The 22,821-nt window shown below is 40.8% G+C and overlaps 1 protein-coding gene across 3 annotated transcripts in view; it reads right to left on the reverse strand.

Annotated features, from left to right (window-relative positions):
- The window catches only part of LAMA2 (laminin subunit alpha 2), a 452,538-nt gene that overhangs the window by 6,546 nt on the left and 423,171 nt on the right, over positions 1-22,821 (reverse strand). For all 3 annotated transcript variants that reach the window (XM_023759137.1, XM_014461101.2, XM_014461100.2), the window contains 7 exons: positions 19,295-19,443; positions 13,586-13,762; positions 13,133-13,301; positions 5,181-5,293; positions 4,675-4,864; positions 2,263-2,418; positions 757-910 (listed from right to left, as the gene is read on the reverse strand). In XM_023759137.1, the coding sequence (XP_023614905.1) occupies positions 757-910; positions 2,263-2,418; positions 4,675-4,864; positions 5,181-5,293; positions 13,133-13,301; positions 13,586-13,762; positions 19,295-19,443 (1,108 nt within the window). The remainder of the gene's footprint in view (positions 1-756; positions 911-2,262; positions 2,419-4,674; positions 4,865-5,180; positions 5,294-13,132; positions 13,302-13,585; positions 13,763-19,294; positions 19,444-22,821) is intronic.

Below are 22,821 nucleotides of genomic sequence, written 5' to 3' on the forward strand. Positions count from 1 at the left end.
GCTCCTGTGTTGAGAGTCTTCCCCCTGGTGGTCATTGCATGTCATAGCTACCGGTTGGATGGTTGAATGGTCGGATGGTAGCTTAGGCATATATATGTATATATATATATATATATATATATATATATATATATATATATATATATATATATAATATCCAGAACCATGTGGTAACCATGGATCTGGATATTACATCTTAATATATATAATGCCATATCTTTTTGTTATTATACAGAATGTATTTCATATTGTTCTTTCTAAATTGTACCTTCACCATCAGTGATTTAGACCTGCACTGGAAATGTTCATTGAAAAGGGGGAAATACTTAAGGAAAGATACTTAGGGAAAGATGTCAGTAATCGATTAATAGAGCCATGGAAGGAACTGAAAAAAGAACTAAAAATGTTATCTCCATGAAGGTAGACAGGGAACACTTAAAAGTAGATACATTATATGGTATAACCAAATGAACCTTCTTGCAGAATTATATTTATTCTGCCATTATTGGTCACTGGGGAAGGAGATGAAATAAAGTTTCCAAATAGCCTTTTACTTTACTTTTTCTATTAGTTCTTATCAGAATCAGATACATTAATCTTTAAGAGGCATTTTTATTGCTTCTGCAGGCTTTTATTCCTGGTTTAAATAAAGGATACCAGTTTAGGATCCCAGGGATGTTCATGCTTCCACACAAGCAAGACATTAATATTTGTACCTAATTAATATTCAACAGGAAGCAAATGAAAGCACCTCACCTGCTTTGGCAAAACCTGTTCCATCAAAATATGTGCCTTTCTGAGCATTTGCAAAACATGTCCCAACGTGGAAGCTGGAGGTTGGCCGATCCAGGTCCACAGGTGCCTCTGCCATGTGCAGGTTCCTGATGCAGCCATCGATGCTGTACGTCACCTGTGAGTCAGGTCAGAAGACACAAAATCAGGTTTTGCCTTTACGTGGAATGCAATCATTTGTGGGGTGTTCTAAGCATGTCATCATCAGCCATTTGTCTTAAAGCACCCCCAAACTGCCTGAATCTGCACTCTCACCCCAAGCTTCACAGCATGAGCCTGGAATATGATCATTCTGATATTCTAAATTACTGCATAGAGGGATGGGCTCATATGGGTATCATAACTTTTAATAGCCTATATTTTTACTAATAATTTTTCAACCTTACTATATACACATTTTGCTATAACATATGTTCAAATTCTGTTTGAAAAGATAATTAGGTTTGGTTCAGTGTTTCTTCCTTATGAAAACCTAATAAAAGCTGTGAACCCTTTCCTGAGAAAATGCACGTACACATAAAACTTGAAAGTCTGCACGAAACATCCAAAGTTTAGGGAATTAGAGAAATCAATCAATCATTCTCAGCTCCGTTACATTTCATGTGGTTTCAGGGATGCAATTTAATCGCCCTGGCCATGCTCACTTCAGAGGCTCTCCTCTGACAGGCTTGGGTGGTATATCCAACCTCTATGAGAGGAAGGCAATGCCGACCATCCATAAGAGGAGCCAAATGCTGAGAATTACAACCATGATGAACCATGGTCTTTGATGAAGGACAGCTCTACGTTATCATGTGTTCTGACGTGAACATAGAATGCATCACATTTGTATGTAGTGTGTTCTCTAAAAACACGAATCTCCTGTGCTTCTTAAACGAATGCTTTCCGAAGCAAATAGGACACACATTCTAACAAAAACATTATGTTGTAAATATTGATTAACAAAATTGTTCAGGCTTTAAATTCTGACTCCCGAATTGGATAACTGTAATCTAAATACTGCATCTCTCAATGTTTTGAAACAATACTGTCAATACTATCTCTATCATCCTCTTTGTCCCATGCTTTCTATGTTCTCGGGACTCCTTCAAGCATGTTAAGTATATTACCTCACTCAACCTTTACAGTAACCTTGTTTGTTTGGTATTATTATTATTATTATCATTATTATTCAAAAGAGGAAACTGTGTCAGTGAGCGATTAGGTAAACTGCTTAAGATCACACAGCCAATCAATAGTTAATTAGGCATTCGAACTGGAGGAGTCTGACTGCAGGATCCACACTCTGTCCTGTGGTATTGCCTCTCCCTAGCCCAATCTGTCTGGAAGACCTTCCGTCACTTCTCAGAAAAGATGATTTCCTGTCTAATTCTAAGTGGTCATTGGCCAATGGGACCTAATAATTAAAAACACATCCATGACTCAGCCAGATTATGTAGGCCACAAAGAAACAGATTAGTAGACACTTACGGGGCCGATTCTCCGGGTAGTGTAGTTGATGGGTAGCCCACCAACATACAACAGTCCCACCACATCCAGGATGTCAGCCTTCTTGGGACTGATGGTTCTGTTGGAGGCATCGTCTACATAAAGAATTCCTTCTTGCTTAATTCGAGTAATCTTAATCTACAACAAGAAGAGGAGCCATCAATGCCAATCATGGATACATTTCAAATATGCAGAGGGTAAGACATGAGCGCTTGAAGGGCATTCCTCAGGAACAGCAAAATAATTGAGTATCTAGATGTGCTAAGCCCATCACTTAAGTGAAATTAAACCTATTTTATAGAATATCTCAAATTCTGGTTTTCTTTCATTACTGCCTTCTGGGAAAGAGCACGAAATCTTCCTGGGTGAGCTTTAGATTGAAGACTCTTCCAGAGGCTGCCAAGTAAGCATGTTGTGAGGAGCCGGGCGGATTGAGAGCCCTGTCACGATTCCGTGAGCTGCAAGATCCATGTCTGTTTTTAAAAGTGCATTCGTTTGATTGAGCAAAGCCTGGTCTCCCCAGCACAGTTTCAGATACGCTGCATCCCTCTGCCTAACAGGCCCTCCTCCCGAGGAACTGATGGGAGGGCAGAGCGTCCAGGCTGCACCGCTGTTTCTGCAGCAGCTGATGAGCGCCGTCAGGAGGAAGATGGAAAGCCGGCTGATGCTGAAACTGCAGCAGTGGAGTGAATTATCTTCTGGGATAGAGTGAGAAAGGGGTGTGAAGACCAGCTCCAGCATAAAAACCTTGAGTCTGAATTAAGAAAAATGTGCATGGAATCCTGTGAAAAGCTGGGGGCGGGGAGGGGGGTGAACAGGAGAGGCCTAGAAGGGGGGTCAATGGGGGAAAAGGGGAGACATAAGTAATACTTTCAACAATAAAGATTTTAAAAAAGTGAATCTACATCAGGATGAGAAGAATTTAGGACCTCATTTTACACTTATTCTGGTTTGGGAAGTAATTAAAAAAAACCCTTCAAAAATAAAATCCCTTCTTAATGTGGCCATTTATTGTATTTAAGCTTTCTTTCTTAATCCCAGGCTAATTGTGGTCCAACAATGTCTTTTTCTCAAGTGTTATATGTTATTATCTTATTAGCCAAAGATGAGACTATACCTCAAGGAAACTGCCTTTATACACATCAATATTTGCAAGTCATAAGCTCCCAAGCAAATATGAAGATTTCACTTTTTTGTTTCCAAGATAACAAATTAGTTGACATTGCACTTTTATTATATATTTTTAGGTTCTTTGGCTTTAAAAAAATATTTTTATTGATTTCAGAGAGGAAGGGAGAAAGAGAGGGTGATAGAAATATCAATGATGAGAGAATCATTGATCAACTATCTCCTGCACGCCCCACACTGGGAATCGAGCCTGCAACCTGGGCATGTGTCCTGACTGGGAATCGAACTGTGACCACCTGGTTCATAGGTTGATGCTCCACCACTGAGCCACATCGGCAGGAAGGTTTTCTGGCTTTTCATATGATATGCTAATCACACAAAATGTTAAATGAGCATTTAACAAGTCCAAGTATGTCAACATATAAAATACACCATCTAATAACATTATACCCTAAAAATTAAACATTTTATTGCTCTACCTAGGGAAGCTTTACTTAATAGGCTATCACAGGTGCAGAAACAAACTCAGAGTTTTCATTTTAATCAGGCAGTATATTATCTACTTGTAGTCATGCCAAAGAGGTAAGCTGGCAAATGGGCCTTCTGTGCCCATAATAGTACCAGTTTCTGGGTGTAAGGCCAATGTTTTAAAAGTTGTTCCAAATGACTGTCAGTGGAAATGATACCCTGGAGCCCTTTAAACATGATACAACGGATTTCCAGACTCCGGGTTTTTACAGACCAGAATGGGGTGGAATAGGAGGGTAAGTCTTAAGGCTCATTTTAGTATTGCCAGCTTTTAAGTTTGCCAAGTATAATTTCATAAAAGAGAGGCCATTTTGCTGCCTTAAGAATAGAAAAATATAATCTCAAAATAAATATTATTCCTTTAACTGAATTCGTAGTGCTTTATGATTAACATGCTTCATTGCCCCAGGTTTCCCACTTTCAACAGCGAGAAGGTCTTCAACTTCCTGGCCCTTGTCTGTGGGCAGATGTTGGGGAGGCACAGCTGTATAGCAATGATGGGATCTCATAGCACCGTGAAGAGGCATGTGAGTGGTCAATACAAACCTACCCCGGTGGGATCACATTTCCTAGCTGGCAGTCGACTACAGCACTTGCTTTATTTTTAGCCTTGGCCGCATTCCAGGAGCACCAAGTCAGTGTTTGCACTGGCAAAATAGTACTGGCACCAGGGGAATGCCAAAGGCTGCCTGCGAGTACCCGCCTTGCAGGGCACTGCCAACATCCTGGGACTGTTACCTTATGCCACTGGCCATCGTTGATTTTGGTGGGGATCATGGTGTTGGTGTCGCCACTTCCCAAGTCATAACTGAAGTAGGGAAATCCGTTTCTCAGCTGGACTGTAGCAAAATCGGCATGATTGATCCGAGCCGTGTAGAAAAGCAAGCCTGATTCAGCCTCGGTGCGTACTTCAAATTCAATGGTGAGGCTGTGAGATAAAGGCATGCAAAGTCAAAGAGAAGAATGAGAGCCTTCTGATTCTAAGACAGAGTGGCATCTGAGCATGAGTAAGTTTTCATTCAGGACAGTTAAACCTTTCCCGAGCTGAGGACTTTCCAGGTCTGCTGATTTCCTACACTGGCTCCTCAGGCACAGACAAATAGAATTCTATTCTCTGTACTCAGTGAATTTAAAACAAGATCACCTCATTTATTAATAAATGCAGTGGATTAAACCTGAGTAAATGCAAATACTCAGTGCTTCCATTTATTGCTTCTTGCTTCATATCTCAGAATAATACATACCGGTTTTTAACTTTGGTATCATCAAATGCAATTGCAATGTGACTGTTTTTCGAGAGCCCAAACTGCTTGCTCCCCATCAAAAGAGCTGGTTCTGATTCTACAACACAAGGACCCTGTAAAATACCAAGAGAGGAAGTGAGAAGATTATGGGCTCTGTTCTTCAAAAAAGTAATACTGCTAATCGTTTCTTATATTTTAGTTTAATGTTGACACATAATCTTTTTAAGTTCCTTAAGAATAAAAACAGCCTCTCATTCCTGTCTGTATTCTGCCTCATAGCAGGTACTTATTATTAAATGTTCTGCGAATGGGAATCCATTTTCTTATATTGCACCCTTGAATTGCCAAATAAAAATTCAATGATTAATTCATGTTTTCATTACCCTCTAAAGAAAAATATTGTTTATATTTCTGAGAAAACTGAAACTCCCTTTTCAATAATAAAGAGTTTTATTCTTAGAAGATCAAACAAGGAAAATGACAAGCTGGCCACAAAAATGTGTCTGTTTGCCCTCCCCATATCTATCTCTCACATTACTTTTTCTTGAAAATTATCGGTCTACTAGAAGGTTTCCATGAATTTAGACTTTCAAGATGGTGTCAGCCCTTAAGCAGTTGCTAGGCAACCCAGCAATTTTTTTAAAAAATGTAACCCACCAAACACCATTTCAACTGCCACTGTTCAAAGATCAACTTCCTGGGGTGCTGATGAGGGAGAGCTGGGTGCAGGGACAGCTTCAGAGGGCTGGCACCCACACGCCACTGGGTCCCATGCTCTGCCGTCACTAACTTGAAATTCTTAATAATTTTTGAACAAGGGGCCCTCATCTTCATTTTGCTCTGATCCCTGCAAATGATAGAGCCAGTCTTGGCAGGGTGCGCCATATCTGGCTGTTGTAACCCTCAGCTCAATAGCTAATCAAGGCTCCTCAAATTACCCAGCCACCATTCCTTTCTCTTCTGTATTTTCACAAACGAGCTCGATGCACAGGCTGCTTAGGAAGTCTTTTAGAACATGCAGTCCAGGAGAAAATAAATAACCTGCACTCTCTCAACAACACATCTGTTTTTAAGATCTGCACTTAATAGCTCTGGATGGGCCACTGCCCCCGTGAGCGCTGACTCAGCGTAGGCTCTCCAGCGGCCCAAGGCAGGCTTCGGAGGCAGAGTGTTCTTTCCAAATAGTGCACCTCAGAGATGACTCATCCGCACACAGGAAATTTTTACTCGATGAGGAAAAGCCTGGCTCTCAGTGCTCTTGGGCTCAGTCAAATGGAGCACTCTGCCACAGCAGGGGAAAGGCGTTAAGTGTTCTGAAAGGCTATAAAATTGGTCCTCCTGGAAGTAGTATTTCCCTTCCTGCTTTCCAGGAGATGCTCAGTGACAAAGGGCAGACTGTTGCTGACATTTACACAGATATGCAAAAACCCAGTGGGAAGACCAGCAAAGCGCTGTTTATTCACGCAGCGGAATGGCCTCTCTCAGAATCAACGTGTGGCACCTTTCTTATTACACAGACGGCAAAACGAGCCCAAATGAATAGCAAGGCTTTGGTAGCTTAATGTCTCAGCCTTCGATGACGCTATTAGTAGAACTGGAATCATTTTTCATCCGCTCATGGTATTTTCTGTTCAGAGGACCATCGCTACAAACACAAGCAGCCTGCAGTCCTCCTGAGAAATCTCGGAGCATCCTATCTGCTGGGGGTCCATTAGGGGCAGAATGTGACTAAAACATCTCTAAACCCTCAGCTCTGAAAACTGAGGGATGAAAACGGTCAGTGGGTTCTGAGGAATTAGGAACCAACACTGTGCAGCCTAAAAGAAAACCATCAACACGGTATTTCCATGTTCTTGTAACCACTGTGGTCACTCATCCAGTTACCACAAATAAGTAAAATAACTTTCTAATATAATTTTTTAAATGATCAAAGTGGTGATTGTAAAGATTAGCTATTTTATTGGTCACAGGTGTTCACTATGAAGACCCTTTGTCATTATATGTTTAGGTCCTTGTGACCAGGGCACCGTGATAACCTAGCTTGCTGGTATACCAGACAGGCATGTCCAACACTGGTCCTGAGCTGGGCAGAAAGCAGTTCTCTGTCAATACTATCGTATTTTATAGATAAAAAAGAATGTGCTGACACTATTTTAGGAAAACCTTTGACCAGAAAAGGATGGCGGTTTTGTAAGCATTACATGACACACCACTTGAAACTTAGGAAGAACGCCTCTTGGAGGGGTCCTGCTTCTCTGTTGCAGCAGGTGGACCTTGAGCAGCAACGGAAGCAGTGGCTAATAACACAGTGTCCTCAGATTGGCCAGTGTTGTAGCAGAGAGTGGTAACGAACAGATCAGTCTACTAGATAACCTCAGAGTCTAAAGCCGTTATGTTCATTGTTTGTTAAGGACATCCATATGCATGTTTACTATCATCAATTTGCAATGGGATGGATAGTATGGATATTGCTCTAATCACACTTCTATTACCTTCCTTTATAAAATTGGACTGAGAAGGGCCCATCTAAGAGGGTTTATATGGACCTACTTTAAGGCTTAAATGGAAGATAGTCCTCCAATCTCTAATCTGGTAATGTTTTTGCGCAAGTCGATGGGCCTGAGTGGCGTCTATTCTGCATCACTTTCCCCGGGGTAAATCTGAAACCAGGGACAGCAAGCTTCTAGCAGACTGCCTGATGCATCCTCCTCCTCCCTCAGGCCCCCCAGAGGGTGGAACTGCTCACCTTGACTCTCAAGGGTCTTTTTTCCCCTCTAACCTTTATATATATATATATTATTGATTTTTTACAGAGAGAAAGGGAGAGGGATAGAGAGCTAGAAACATCGATGAGAGAGAAACATCAATCAGCTGCCTCCTGCACACCCCCACTGGGAATATGCCCGCAACCAAGGCACATGCCCCCGACCGGAATTGAACCCGGGACCCTTGAGTCCGCAGGCCGACGCTCTATCCACTGAGCCAAACCGGTTAGGGCTTTCCCTCTAACCTTTTAAAGGGGAACTTGTGAGATGGAACAGAAAGCGCCCTGTGGTTTCCACAACCATAAAATGACCTTGTCATTAAGGACATTTTCAACCCTGTTTCCCGTAGAAATCTAGGCTAAGAAAGAGGGGTAGGAGGGTCTTCTAATTTTAAAGAATAGTTATTGCATGATGACTCTTCCTCCTCCAAGCCAATGTGAGCTTGAGCGGAGGCATCATTTTTATGGATGTGATACTGTACCTGTGTTATTTGGGAAACACTGATCTCTGAAATGTGTTAGAACAACAATAATGATAATAAAAAAAATTTCCCTGTCAAGAGAGGCTCATCAATCTCAACATGTTACCATCCTGCCACCTAGTGGAGACTCTTTAAAGTACCACGAGTCCACGAGGAAAAGGCGCTATGAGAGGACAGGATCTGCCTGCTTCCTGTTTGTCTCTGCTGCGCAGGTGACGAGTTGTGGACAGACAAGAGTGGGGTGGGGAGTCTTAATGTGGCGGTGTGGGTAGAGCAGTGGCGTGGTCAGAGAGGGTGATGAAGGAAGCCACGTGTGGGCCAGGTGAAAGTGCAGCCGATTAGCAACGGAGCGAGAACACCTCCACCCTCCCTCTGTCACTCATTTAACTTTGGGTCAGGATAAAGCAGTGGTCATTCCAACTGCTGGCTGTGGGCTGACATTTGGAAATGAGTTTTGGCTTCAGGATAGTATATGACTGGTGGATATGCCTTCCTTGTGTTTAGATTGGTACTGAGCAGAGATTTAAATTGCATTTATCACAACTGGCACCTTTGTTCTTGAAAGCACCAAATGACAAATGATCATAAAATGGCATTTTTTTTTGTCTTTACGAGTCAATAATCCCTGTAACAAATATAGGCTAAAACCACAGCTGAGAAGTTGGGTGTTTCTTTGTGACGGTCTTTTTTACAGATGAATTCTAAGGGGAAGAGACTTTTTGTAGCACTGACTTCAGCATTCTGCAATATAAAATCCCCACTCAAGCTGTTTATTGAGAAACTGAATGTTAGCTCCCTGCACATGAGCTCTTTTGGTAAGTACTGGGCATTTGCAGTAACATTCACACACTACTGCCTGAATAGACTGCTTGCAGTATGGAAAATGTGTATTTCCCCTTTAAATACATATCAGTATCCAATTGATTTATCCTTCAGCCTGGACTGTACTTAGCTTTTAAATTTGTAGCATTAAAGCTGCTGGAGAAACAGCTTTCTTTGCTCTATTCTTTCCCTCTCTGCTCACTTATTTCCTCCAACTCTCAAGAGCCCTCAAGAGCACAGGGACTCTTGATGGCTACTTAACATGGCTCTATTAGTGCTCGTGTTCTAAACTAAGTTCAATTTTCTAATAGAAACCAAGTGAAAAAATGCAGTCAGCTTGTTGTATACGGAGCCATGCAGGCCATGCAGGCATATACTTGCAGAGAGTTTGTCACATTTCAACAAAAATCAGTCATACTACATGTCCAGTCTCTTATTTACCCCCACCCTTTGCCATCCTCCATGAGAAAAATTCACAGAAACAATATGTAAAAATGTTTCCTTCAGCACTAAGTGGGCTAAAGAATAAGAGAGAGTATAAAGAGAAGATGCCACCACACTACCAAATGAGATGATACGTGTAAAATGCTCTCTGGTCTATGGTGTTCTGACATGTGCTTATAATAGGATTGACATAATCTATTTCACAAGGCAGGGATTTCTCAAGATATTCTTAAATTGCCCTGTAGTATAGGAACTGCCCTCATGTTGTAAGTTGCTGGTGGGAGGTGTGTGATGGTAAAAAGAAGAAAATGGCCCGACCAGTGTGGCTCAGTGGTTGAGCGTCAACCTATGAACCTGGAGGTCATGGTTTAATTCCTGGTCAGGGCACATGCCCAGGTTGTGGGCTCAGCTGTTAGTAGGGGCATATAGGAGGCAGCCAATCAATGATCCTCTCTCATCATTGATGTCTCTATCTCTATCTCCCTCTCCCCCATCTCTGAAATCAATAAAAATATATATTTAAAAAAGAAGAAGAAAATGAAGGAACTGAGACTAGGAGATGGTTCCTACATACGGTGCTAAAACAAACAGGAGACTCACACACAGGCAGTTCCCACTTCAGGAATGAAGTCATAAGACTTAATTCTTAAATAAATTCTTAAATATAAACTCTGACTTAAAAATGTTTTCCTCTCTTTCATAATGTCATAAGTATGTCATCATTATTTTATATTGTTTCAATTACAAGATTTTAAATATAAGAGTGTGGTGACATATTTAAATTTGCATTTGATGGACCTGTTTCACACTTGCAGGTACCATTAGCCATTTTGTTTGGGTGGAGTTTAATGGTGTCTCCTGGCATGCTTCCAGTGTTCAATCTTGAAAGCCAGTAGGCTCTGTTTGCAGCTCACACTCAGCACAGATCTTGACTGACCTCCACACATATTTGCTTACTGTGTGATTTATGTTAATATCTCTTTCTCCAGTCTCTGGCTCTTAGCTTCTCCCTCTCTGTCTTTTCCCCTCTCTCGGGGTAGCAATGATGAGATCTCATTCACCTTTGCATAAATATTTGTTATAAAATAAACTGTCAAACCTTTAACTTATTTTATTTTTCAACTAGAGGCCCGGTGCACAAAATTCATGCATGGGTAGGGTCTATAGACCTGGCCAGTGATCAGGCCGATCGGGGCCTTCTGGCTGTTGGCCGGGGCCTTCCTTCATTCCACACCGCCCCCTGATGGTCAACGCATGTCATAGTGAGTGATCGAACTCCCAGTCTCCTGGTCGAACTCCCGAGGGGACACTTTGCATATTAGCCTTTTATATATATAGATTGCAGTTTACATTCAATATTATTTTGTATTAGTTTCAGGTGTTTAGCATAGCAGTTAGATAACCAGATACTTTACAAAGTGTTCTTCTGATATTTCTAGCACCCACCTGGCACATATCTAGTTATTACAATATTAAAGACAATATTCTCTATGCTGTACTTAACATCCCTGTGACTATTTTGTAACTATCAAATTGTACTTCTTAATCCCTTCACAGTTTTCACCCAGTCCTCCAACATCCCTCCCCTCTGGCACACATCAGTCTGTTCTCTGTATCTATGAGTCTGTTTCAATTTTGTTTGTTTATTTTCAAAGGACTTCCACATATATTATCTCATTTGATTCTTACAGTAACCCCTTATGGAAGGCAAGGTAGGTGTACTATCTACATTTTACAGAAGATAAAATGATACTTGGAGTATATGACTGGTTTTCCTGAAAGATCATCATTTGGCTTCTCATTTAATCAGTGTTTCTAGAGACAAAGAGTACCCTTCTTTATGGACCTACCTATTCCCTCATGGAAACTAAGGAAGATAATAAAACATTCAGGAGTTTTCAAAATCTGCACTCCAGCTAAAGCTCAACCCATCCATTGGGAAGCACTGCAGATATGATGCATGTGTTGTCAGAGTGTAGTGAGATCCGCGCGCTCTGACACAGTAATGGAGAGGATGTAAACTGGTATAACCTTTAGAAAAAGCAGTTCAGATGTATGTGTTGAGAGCCTTAGGCATATTCATCATTTGGCCTCATAATTCACTGCCTAAGATTCTATTTTAAAAAAAAATCAGAAACAGTGAGAGAGAGTTTATTGTACAGTGTTTAACGAAATAGGGTTTCTAATAGTGAAAAACTGGAAATACTATAAGTGGCTTACAATGGGGAAGTAGTAAAACTAACGGTAAAGATAGAGTGTTGCAGTGATAAGGAGCCAGACTCCAGAGCAGTGGTTCTCAACCTTCTGGCCCTTTAAATATAGTTTCTCATGTTGTGACTCAACCATAAATTTTTTTGTTGCTACTTCATAACTGTAATGCTGCTACTGCTATGAATCATAATGTAAATATCTGATATGCAGGATGGTCTTAGGCGACCCCTGTGAAAGGGTCGTTCGACCACCAAAGGGGTCGCGACCCACAGGTTGAGAACCGCTGCTCTAGAGTCAGACCCACTGGAGCAAATTCTTATCCTGCTATTTTTTGGCTATGTCAGTGAGTGGGTGAGTTACTTAGGCTAACTAGTTCTTATCAACACAACTGAAAATGTGACTGTATATATATGTATATATATATATATATATATTAGCTCTGTTATGAAAATTACATATACTATTGAGTGGAAATTGTTTAGGTAGTTGCTGGCACATAGTAAGCACTTAAAAGCAGCCATAATAATCATTGCTATATAGTAATTGTGTCATTTATGAAGTGCTTAGTATATGCTAGGCATTTAACAAACATTATCTTTTTAAACCTGCATAACAGCTCCTTGATGTATGTGTTGATACTATCCTCACTGTACAGATGAGAAAACAGAGGAAGAGACTGGCTAAGTAGATTTCCCAAATTCACACAGATGGTAGGTAGAGTGCTGGGATTTGAACTCAGGCCATCAGACTCTGGAGCCCATGCTCTAACCAAGGATCCTCCACCTCCCAAACGCTGAAATACTTTGTGTGTCTCTGTATGTGTGGGTGCATGTGCATGGACACATACACATATACACGCTTATATAGACAGTTTTGATCCTATATTGCCAATTTTTAAAAACATAGTCCCAAATTGAGATCTACTATATAAAATGTAAATAGGTTTGCCTCTGTATGGTGGTATTATAAGTGGAGTTTATACTTGATCCTAAGACATTCCTATGGGTTCTCACTTTTCATCTGAAAACATGTGCCGTTTTATAAACAGGGAAATGAAAGGAGGACAGATGTTGAAATAAAAGCAATCCAAGGAATATATAAGGAAAATAGGTTTTCATAGGCAGGTTACCCATCCTCTAATTCTGGCAATAAACAATAGTAAGAATTCTGAATAACCTTCCTGCTTAAAATGACTAAGAATTAGGAAGCAGTGGGCTGTAAACACTTACATGTGCCATAGCGGGGGTGCGTGTGGAGAAGGCCGGGGTGGGGACTGGCTCCGGCTGGACGACTATTTCAGCTGGAACCCCTCCATCTTCATCCTCTCGGGGTTTCTGATGGGCACAACGGCCGATGTCTGCATTTTTGAAGGACACAGGCTGTGCAAAGTCCATGGGGCTAATGGAACAGGATTAAAATGAAATATTTTCTTATTTTAATGGTCTTGTTTCCTTATAATCTAATCAAGTCCTCCCTCCCCCCCTTTTATTGGCCATCAGTGCAATTTTTATAATCTAACCTGAAACCCTTCGCTATTTCCTTCACCCCATGTTTTTGGACAGTGTGGATGCAACAGTGACTCTCTCTCTCTTTCTCTCTCTCTCTCTCACACACACACACACACACACACACACACACACACACACACACACACACAAATAGTAGCAAGGAGACTCACTTACACAGAGTTAATAACAAGGTTCCATACACAGCCTTCAAAAGGAGGAATATTTCTGAGTGGAGAAGGTTGAAATTCAGGTGGAGCACCACCAACGAAAAGCTTTTTAACTTCAATAGCCTGGTCTGCTGTCAGGTTCTGCATATGCCTTCTGTCTTCATCAACTTGAACAGTAAAGATGCTGGTAAAACATTTAAAATAAACAAGTATAAAACACAGAACGTCCAATGCAATTGAATACCAAACTCTTTCACTCCACCCTCACCCCTCCCTCCTGTAGCTTTCAAGTGAGCGCAGATTTGATGATTAGGTATTCTACATTGAACAAATGATACCGCTTCTCAGGCTTGTATCCATCTGCCTCCCTCGTTAACTCTCCCTGAGCGTTTACTTAAAGGAGGCAATGGTGTAGCTACCACATTAGCCTCTGGTGGCAGTGACAACAGTGGTCTACAGCCCAACACGTGAGCTTCTGTACCGTGTAGCAATGTCTAATCTGATAAGGCTCGGTGGGTTCAGCACAGCAGGGGTCACTTTTCATTTGGCTATTTCTTGGTTTGCGCTAGCTGTTATCTTCTTGCTAGGGGACAAACTGTACTCCTGAGAGCTTAGATTGCAGGAATCAACAGCAGACACTTACAGGACATTTTAGAAAGAATGTAGCTGCTGGCTTTTGAATAGAAGAGGCAGGCAAGAACACCAAGCTAATTGTTCCTTGTAATGATTTTTCCCCCGAGTGGCTGTTTCATTAATTTCCCTAATTTGCTTACGAGAGATAACTCACACACTACTAATTGAGAACCTCATGCTACTTATTCACCATCCTTGAATCCTGGGGCAAAGAATCAGAAGGAGACAGAGTTCTGATCATGAAAATGACCAAAGGCATTTTCTCTTTTGTTCTATTTTTTTAGGGAGAAGGAGAGAGAGAGAAACATTGATTAATAAGCTGCCCCCTGGGGATCAAGCCTGCAACCCGGGCATGTGCCCACAAACTGGGGACCTTTCGGTACATGGGATGATGCTCAACAAACGGAGCCACAAGGCCAGGGCTTTTCTTTTGTTCTAGAAGCAGGTTTTAAACTTCAGTCCCAATCAGCATGAGGTATTAGTCATCAGTGTGGGCCACTAGCCCGAGGATCATACACCGATTGCTGAAAATGTACTTCATATCTGGGGAGAAAACCAAAGTACCTAGGTAGAAAACCCAGTTCTAAAATGCCATCTCACTTGATTTTATCAGGAGTAAAAACCACATACAGAATTAGAAACAATAAGCCAGGGCAAAGATGCTCTGAAATGGCATTACGAAATCGGTCCTTGTTGGGACAATTCAAACGTAAGAGACTGGAAAGAAAATGGGTTATGTTGTAGCTCAATATGTCATTGTTCAGGGTGGGTATAGAGCAGGCAAGTTGAATTTAGCTTCAAAGGAAAAATAAGGGGAAATGACATAGTTTTGTGGGTTTTTTGTTTTTGTTTTTGTTTTTTTAAACAAAACTCTGGAAGAGCGTGTTGGCAAAGTTCAGGAGGCTCAACCTCATTGCTAAGAATGCTGATGGTTTTATGAGACTTAAAAAACCACTCACTGAGTAGTCCTCCCCTCTCCTTTCTGAAATACCTTCTGTTCTTTTGCTAAAAGCATCCTCTTACTAATAGGATACAGCATTGTTCCTGTGAGTTTTCATGAGGTATTTAAGCACTATTAAAGATTGTCCTGGGAAAGCAAATTGCTGCTATTGATTAGAATTTTCAAAGAGCCAGTGGCTCTTCTCTTTCTGACGTAGACTCTCTAGTCTGGTTCTGCCCCAAGGACCATAATAACAGTCCCTTCTTACTAGATCACAGGGTGGAGATGTAGAATGGCATGAGCTTTCAGAAGGAACAGAATAGAATTAAGTATTAGTGTGTGAACTTGGGCCAGGTCTTTAATCTTGCTCAGTCTCATTTCATTCATTTATAAAATGAAGATACCAATATGCAGTTCAAGCAGTGGAAAACATAAATTAAGGGATTGCACTGAGGTGGTATTAGTTAATAAGGGCATTGCTAGAAGACTGTATAGCTAACTCCTGCTTAGAATTTACACTAGGAGCATCAAATCTAGATCATTTTAGTTCTTTTGTAAAGAAGGACTTAATCAACATATCCATTATGATTCTGAAGTGTTTCTTGTTTTTCAAGTGCCTATTCCACAACTCTTTACTGAAGACCACTATGTGCAAAAAACTCCCAATATAATAAAAATTACATTACAAAGTGTGTTATGATAGTTCAGCTGTATTTTCTTACAATTTCAATGGTTGATACCTGGAGTTTATATTTCTTGTTTGTTTGGATATTGGTCTAAGATTTTTTTTCAAACCACCACCAATTGGATTGCATATGTAGAAGAAGGTATTAAGAGATGTGCCCTAATATTTGTAATTTACATGAAAAATAAAATTTGAAGCTTTTTTCATTGAACATATTTTAGATGGTAAGATAAAAATATCTGGGTTGCCATGTCCAAATCATGATCCTATTCTGGAAAACCCAACATAGTCCTGAAATATCTGATCCAGTGGTCTTTAGCCTAATTCTATACCTGTCCAAAGAATGCGCTCACAGAAGAGAAATACTTGCCTAAGCATCTATTTCAGGCTCTTAGGGTTTAACTTTTTTTCCAGTTAGAATCACTGGCCATTTCAGTGCACTCCAGGAGAAGGATCAGAGGGCAAAGCAGCAGTAGAAGTAGGGGTCACTGGAGTACCATGGAATTGGGTACCAAATTGACTGAAATGAGATTCTTGGAGATGAAGGGACAGAAAAGAAGAGAGAATAAGGGAGGAGGGGTAAAGTCAGGCAGAGAGGGAGAGAAAAGGCCAAGTGCAATCTTGAAAAGTTTACCTCTTAATATGGTGAAAGTCCAATAATTTTGTGAGACAATATTAAAATTACCATCTGATCTAGGGTTTTAGGAAAAGAACTGATAATTGACATTGATGGTCTGAGAAGTGTTGGGAGAAAGCAAATATTTCCAAATAATAAGAGGATCATAATCAACATGAAGTTGAACAAATCTCTGAGGTCACAAAAAGGGGTAAGAATAAATAGTTGGTGAGCACAGATGGAGGTGTTAAAGTGATATATATATCCTAGCTCTGTTATTTACTAGTTATGTGATTTTGGGAAAGTTAATATTTCCTCATCCATGATGAAAGGATATTAATACAGATCTCACATACATTTAGAACAATTAAAGGCCATAGTCTTTGTCTAGTATTTGACCCAGAACATGCCATAGCATAGGTATGAAGCATTAAAAATGTTTTTAGGTGAAGGTCTTAAGATCATTAGGGATCTTTGGTTAATCAGTTAATTGTAGCACTTGCTTACTGGAAAGGTAATGATTGTTTTTGACCTTAGAGTGCTGAATGAGATGTTAGGATAGCAAATATGTTCTTGTTATGCCAATGAGTTCAGTGACTGCACTAATATGTCCAATACATTATCCTTTAATTAACAGCAAATGGCAAAACTGTTTGTTTATATGGCCAATTAACTGAATGATCCGCTTTCAGTGATGTACTATACACTCAGCTTAATCAAATAAAGGTTGGATTGATGGCCAACAGCTGTGAGGTTGGCATAATAAAATGCCTGTCTTGAAGAAACACCTGTTAAAAGGACACCTTAGTGCCGTGGTTCTCAACCTTCCTAATGCTGCGACCCTTTAATACAGTTCCTCATGTTGTGGTGACCCCCAACCATAAAATTATTTTCATTGCTACTTCATAACTGTAATTTTGCTACTGTTATGAATCGTCATGTAAATATCTGATATGCAGGATGTATTTTCATTGTTACAAATTGAACATAATTAAAGCATAGTGATTAATCACAAAAACAATATGTGATTATATATGTGTTTTCCGATGGTCTTAGGCGACCCCTGTGAAAGGGTCGTTTGACCCCCAAAGGGGTCACGACCCACAGGTTGAGAACCGCTGCCTTAGTGCAACATCATGATGCACTTGGGGAATGTCAGAATCCTTTCTCTACAAAATAAGATATTTTGAATGATTTGGGGTCAACTATATTCCTGAAATCTGCGTTTGCTTATTAGAATTATTTAAAGTTAAAGCCTTTAAAAAGTCCTTCTGACAATGAGAAGGATTACAATTTGGCAAAGAACCTGAAACCTGCTGTGGAAACACGGAAACTCAGTACTTTAGAGCATTCCCAAATGAGGAAATTCAGTCTGCATTTCTTCTCAGAGACCATGACTGCAATATCTGGCTATTACATTAGTAAAAGTTCTTACTCTGTCCAAATATTGATCCCTCATTTGTCTTAATCATGGTTTCTAAACATCTCAGTCAGTAGACACTCTGCAAGAATGCTTAGCATCAATTCAGCTCACGACCTAAGGCTCTATATAATAACAAAAATGTGAGCCAAGGAAAGCTGAATCATTTACTTAGAAGATAAGAAATTCTTTAAAAAATGTTTTTATTGATTTCAGAGAAAGGAAGGGAGATGGGGAGAGAGATAGAAATGTCAATGATATGAATCATTGATCGGCTGCCTCCCACACACCCCCTACTGAGGATTGAGCCCGCAACCTAGGCATGTGCCCTGATCAGGAATCTAACCATGACCTCATGGTTCATGGGCTGATGCTCAACCACTGAGCCACAGAAGTTGGGCAAAGATAAGAAATTGTTAATACTTATCCAAACTGTTATCCACACATGAGGATAATTGGAACATGTAGGTCTTTATAGAATAGCCTCTTATTTGAACTACTGCTGCAGATTCATACTTTTGTCGCATTTAACAGTATTTTCTGTGTTCTCTGGTTTCAGATTTGATTTCTGCTTCTTTCCATGTCTTCAATCTAATACACGGATCGCTGGTTTGGAGGTCTAACGTCTCCGGGCTTCTGTTTTCTTTGTCTCTAACTGTCCTCCTAAAGAAATTACCACTCCGGGTTGTCATATAACAATTGTGTGGAAAACACAGTTGACTTTCCCAATAAAGAAAGTAGGAAGAAATTCCAAAGCAATGAGAGCTCAGCTTACAGCATTATTATGTGTATCCAGTTCCCTGACTCAGGGTGGGAAGCAAAGGCTCGCGGGGATCCACGGAGGCAGCCAGCCTCCACACAATGATGGCAGGACAGCCACCTTTCCCTTCTCTCCCTCCACGCTGCTCCCTCAGGGACCCCGCACACCCGGGAGGGGGACAGGGGTGAGGCACGCACATAGCAGTGCTCAGTAGGCCCTGCAGCCCCTGCACGTTCCGGATCGGTGACAGGTTTCTAAGCAGCTGCCATCACTGCTTTGGAACCTGAATGAAACAGCAGCTGCCGGAGGCTGTGGGCTCGGGCGAGCTGCTCCGCGCGGTTGGCTGTGTGCATACCTTATTCGAAAAGGGAATAGCTGAGAGGTGCAGAGGGAGGGAGAGCTTGTCTCATCTACAGCTTCAGAAGATACATTTGCTTTTTCCCAAGGTGGAGAGGGGAATGGCACAGAATAAAAATGTGAAGAGTAGAACTCCTAAGGGCCAAGGTAAATGAGGTTTCTGAGCAGGAAAGGTAAAGAAGAAATGAAGCCACGGGCGAGTTTTGGGCAATGCATCGCCTGCCCGTGCACACAGGGGCCCAGCCGGGCCAGGCTGCAGGGGGGTGCGTGTTAGTACGGCAGGGGGTTCTCAGGGCGGCTGTTACCCTCTGGTTCTCTCCACGTGAACGGAGTGCTCCCTCCCGTCGTGAAACAGGCTCGGCTCCGGTTTGACAACAATTTTCCTCATGATTCGCGCGCCCGTGGAGAGATGCACTTCCAGGCGGCCCTTGTTCAGGAAGATCGCATAGTAGGCCTGCAATGCAAGCGGTCGCCAAGGTTACAGAGAAAGCCCACTCTTGACTTCGAGTTAGAGGTTCCCTGACAGGATGGCAGATTCATCTGCTCCGAGATCTTATCCGAGAAGTGAAGACTCTATGTTTTCTTAAGCAACAGTATTGAAAGCAGCTGGAAATAGCTTTTTAATCATTTACCATTTCTGCCTGCGAGGTGATGTGCAAAGGGGGTGTAGTACTACCGAAGTCTCTGCAAAGCAGATTTGCGATGCAGAGCCTGTCAGGTCTGCAGGCGGTGGGTCTCTAACTCACAGAACCCACCGGGAAACAAAGGGTGCCAACAAAAACCCCCTCTCCCTTCTATTCACAGTGGACAGCGGCTCCTGGAAATCTGGTCTGACTCCCAACCGCCTGGCATTTTGAGTGTTTAGACTTCAATTTGTTCCCTGAGCTGGTGGAATAGATTGCTATCACCAATATGTAACTTGTCTCCCTCATTTAGGAAGAAGGAAGACAATTTTTCATCCACAAACATGCCTGCTTTCTTCTTGCTGCCGTTACTATGGCAACCAGGATGGCTTAGAGATCAGATTAGGAACCTCAGGGAGCTGGAACGCAGCCCCCGACCCCAAAGCTGAGGCCACGCGTGCTCCCTTTATTGTGGAGCACCGGCACCTGCTGCACACTGGTCACTTGGTCCTCCGAGAGTCACCTGCGGCGGTGGAGACGGTGCAATCTCACATCGTGTCTCCGCGGAGGGACCAAGTCGTCTACATGGCTGTGTGTCCAACACAAAATGGCCAGCGGGTCGGATCAGTGCTCACCATCCATCAAAGGGCCATTGCAAACGACTCACTCAATTAGTCTCAAACTCCTTTAGCAGAACATCATCACCAACAACTCTATGGGTATCAAGACTGTTAACTTGGAAAACATAAACTATGTCAGTGTAACCAGCATTGCTTCTACAACAGACAGGAATATTTAACCTTGTTTCCTCTTTCAGATAGCATTTGCTGTGAGCTCTTCACAGCTAAATATTCATTATCACTAAAATGTTGAAACATTAACATGTGACTTCTAATGTACTTTCTACTATAGTAATTAATATTGTCTCATTTGAATTGTTTTAATAGCATCCTGTTGTGTTTTAAGAACTATCCTGAAAGCTGGTGATTCAAGTCCATTTACTTAGTCCTTGTTGAGGAGAAATGTGGAGCCAAGAGTTGGTGCTTAAATATTTGACAAATGTCCCTCCGTGGAAGTCTATTTCAGAATGTTTTACCTGGTCCTCTTATTACAACTAGCTTATGATTTGGAGTAGTGAGAAAAGAATTTTACTTTTCAGGATTAAAAGATGAAGAATTTAGGAGTGCACTTATATTTTTATGTATTTAGTGCTTATGTGCAGCTAGGAATGAGATAAAATAATACTTTTTTTCTCTCCCTCTACTCTTCAAAAACTATTTTTATTATGACTATTTGATACATTTCTCACAATGCAAGGGACACAATCACAACTTAGAATTCAATGAATACCTGAATATCTACCACTTAGGTTGAAAAGCAATACTTTTGTATCTCTCCTGAGATTCTTTCCAATCCCATTCCCCAGCTTCCCCGATGTAGAGGTAACCCCTAACATGAATTTTATTCCCTTGTTTTTTAAAAACCGTTATTTTTATTGTTTGGCTTAAACAATAGAAATGTATTTCCTCAAGGTTCTAGAGGCTGTAGTTTGAGGTCAGGGCACCACATGGCCATGTTGTGGTGAGAACCCAACTCCCGGTTCACGAACAGCCACCTGTCACTGTTCTCACAGGCCTTTCCTCGGGGCCTGTGCTTAGCAGTGGTTCTCAACCTGTGGGTCGTGACCCCTGAAAATACATCCTGCATATCAGATATTTACATTATGATTCATAACAGTAGCAAAATTACAGTTATGAAGTAGCAACGAAAATAATTTTATGGTTGGGGATCACCACAACATGAGGAACTGTATTAAAGGGTCGCGGCATTAGGAAGGTTGAGAACCACTGGCTTAGAGACAGCTCTCTCTTCCTCTTCTTTGTCTTTAATTGAGGAGTAACTGACATACAACATTATACTAGTTTCAGGAATACAACGTAATGACGATATTTGTATATACTTTACTTGAAAGGATCACCACAATAGGTATAGTTAACATCCATCACCGTAGGTATAGAATTTTTGTGTGTGATGAGAATTATTTTTAAAATATATTTTTATTGATTTGAGAAAGGAAGGGAGAGGGAGAGAGAGATAAAAACATCAGTGATGAGAGAGAATCATTGATCGGCTGCTTCCTGCACACCCCCTCCTGGGGGTCGACACTGAAACTTGGGCATGTGCCCTTGACCGGAATCAAACCCTTTAGTCCACAGGCTGATGCTCTATTCACTGAGCCAAACCAGCTAGGGCTGATGAGAACTTTTATGATCCACGTTCTTAGCAACTTTCAAATATGTGATACAGTATTACTAACTATAGTCACCATGCTGTATATTACATCCACATGGCTTATTTGTTTTATAACTGGAATTATGTACCTTTGGACCCCCTTCACTTATTTCGCCTACTCTGCACACCCTGCCTCTGGCAACCACCAATCTGTTCTTTGTATCTATGAGCTCGTTGTTTTGTTTTGTTTAGATTCAGCATATGTGTGAGATCATATAGTATTTGTCTTTCTGTATGACTTATTTCACTTAGCATAATGCCCTCAAGGTCCATCCATGGTGTTGGAAATGACAAAATTTCATATGTGTGTGTATATATATATATATTCATATGAGAAAATATATATGGGAAATATATTATAGGAATATATATATAATAGGAATATATATAATAAGAATATCTACATATATAGAGTAGAAATAGCTTATATATAGGAGTATCTATTTACAGGAATATCTATATCTATCTAACTATATATATGCCACAACTTCTTTATCTATTCATCTATGGATGAATACTTAGCTTGCTTTTATATCTTGGCTATTGTAAATAATGCTGCAATAAACATGGGGGTGCATATATTTTTCAAGTTGGTGTTTTTCTTTCTTTTGTTTAAATACCCATAAGTGGATTGCTGGATCATATGGTAGTTCTACTTTTCATTTTTTTAGGAGTCTCCATACTGTTTTCTGTAGTGGCTGCACCAATTTACATTCTCACCAACAGTACATAAAAGTTCCCTTTTCTCTACATCCTAGCCATCACTTGTTACCATGGATTTTATTCCCTTGCTTTTTAAAAACTATTTTTGAAAATTCACATGTATATCTATAAACAATATGTTGGTTAGTATTACCAACATATTAGAAATCTACAAAAATGATGTTATACAGTATATAGTGCATTTAAAAAATTCT

Source organism: Myotis lucifugus, unplaced genomic scaffold, assembly GCF_000147115.1.
Source record: "Myotis lucifugus unplaced genomic scaffold, Myoluc2.0 scaffold_150, whole genome shotgun sequence".
NCBI classification, from domain to species: Eukaryota; Metazoa; Chordata; class Mammalia; order Chiroptera; family Vespertilionidae; genus Myotis; species Myotis lucifugus.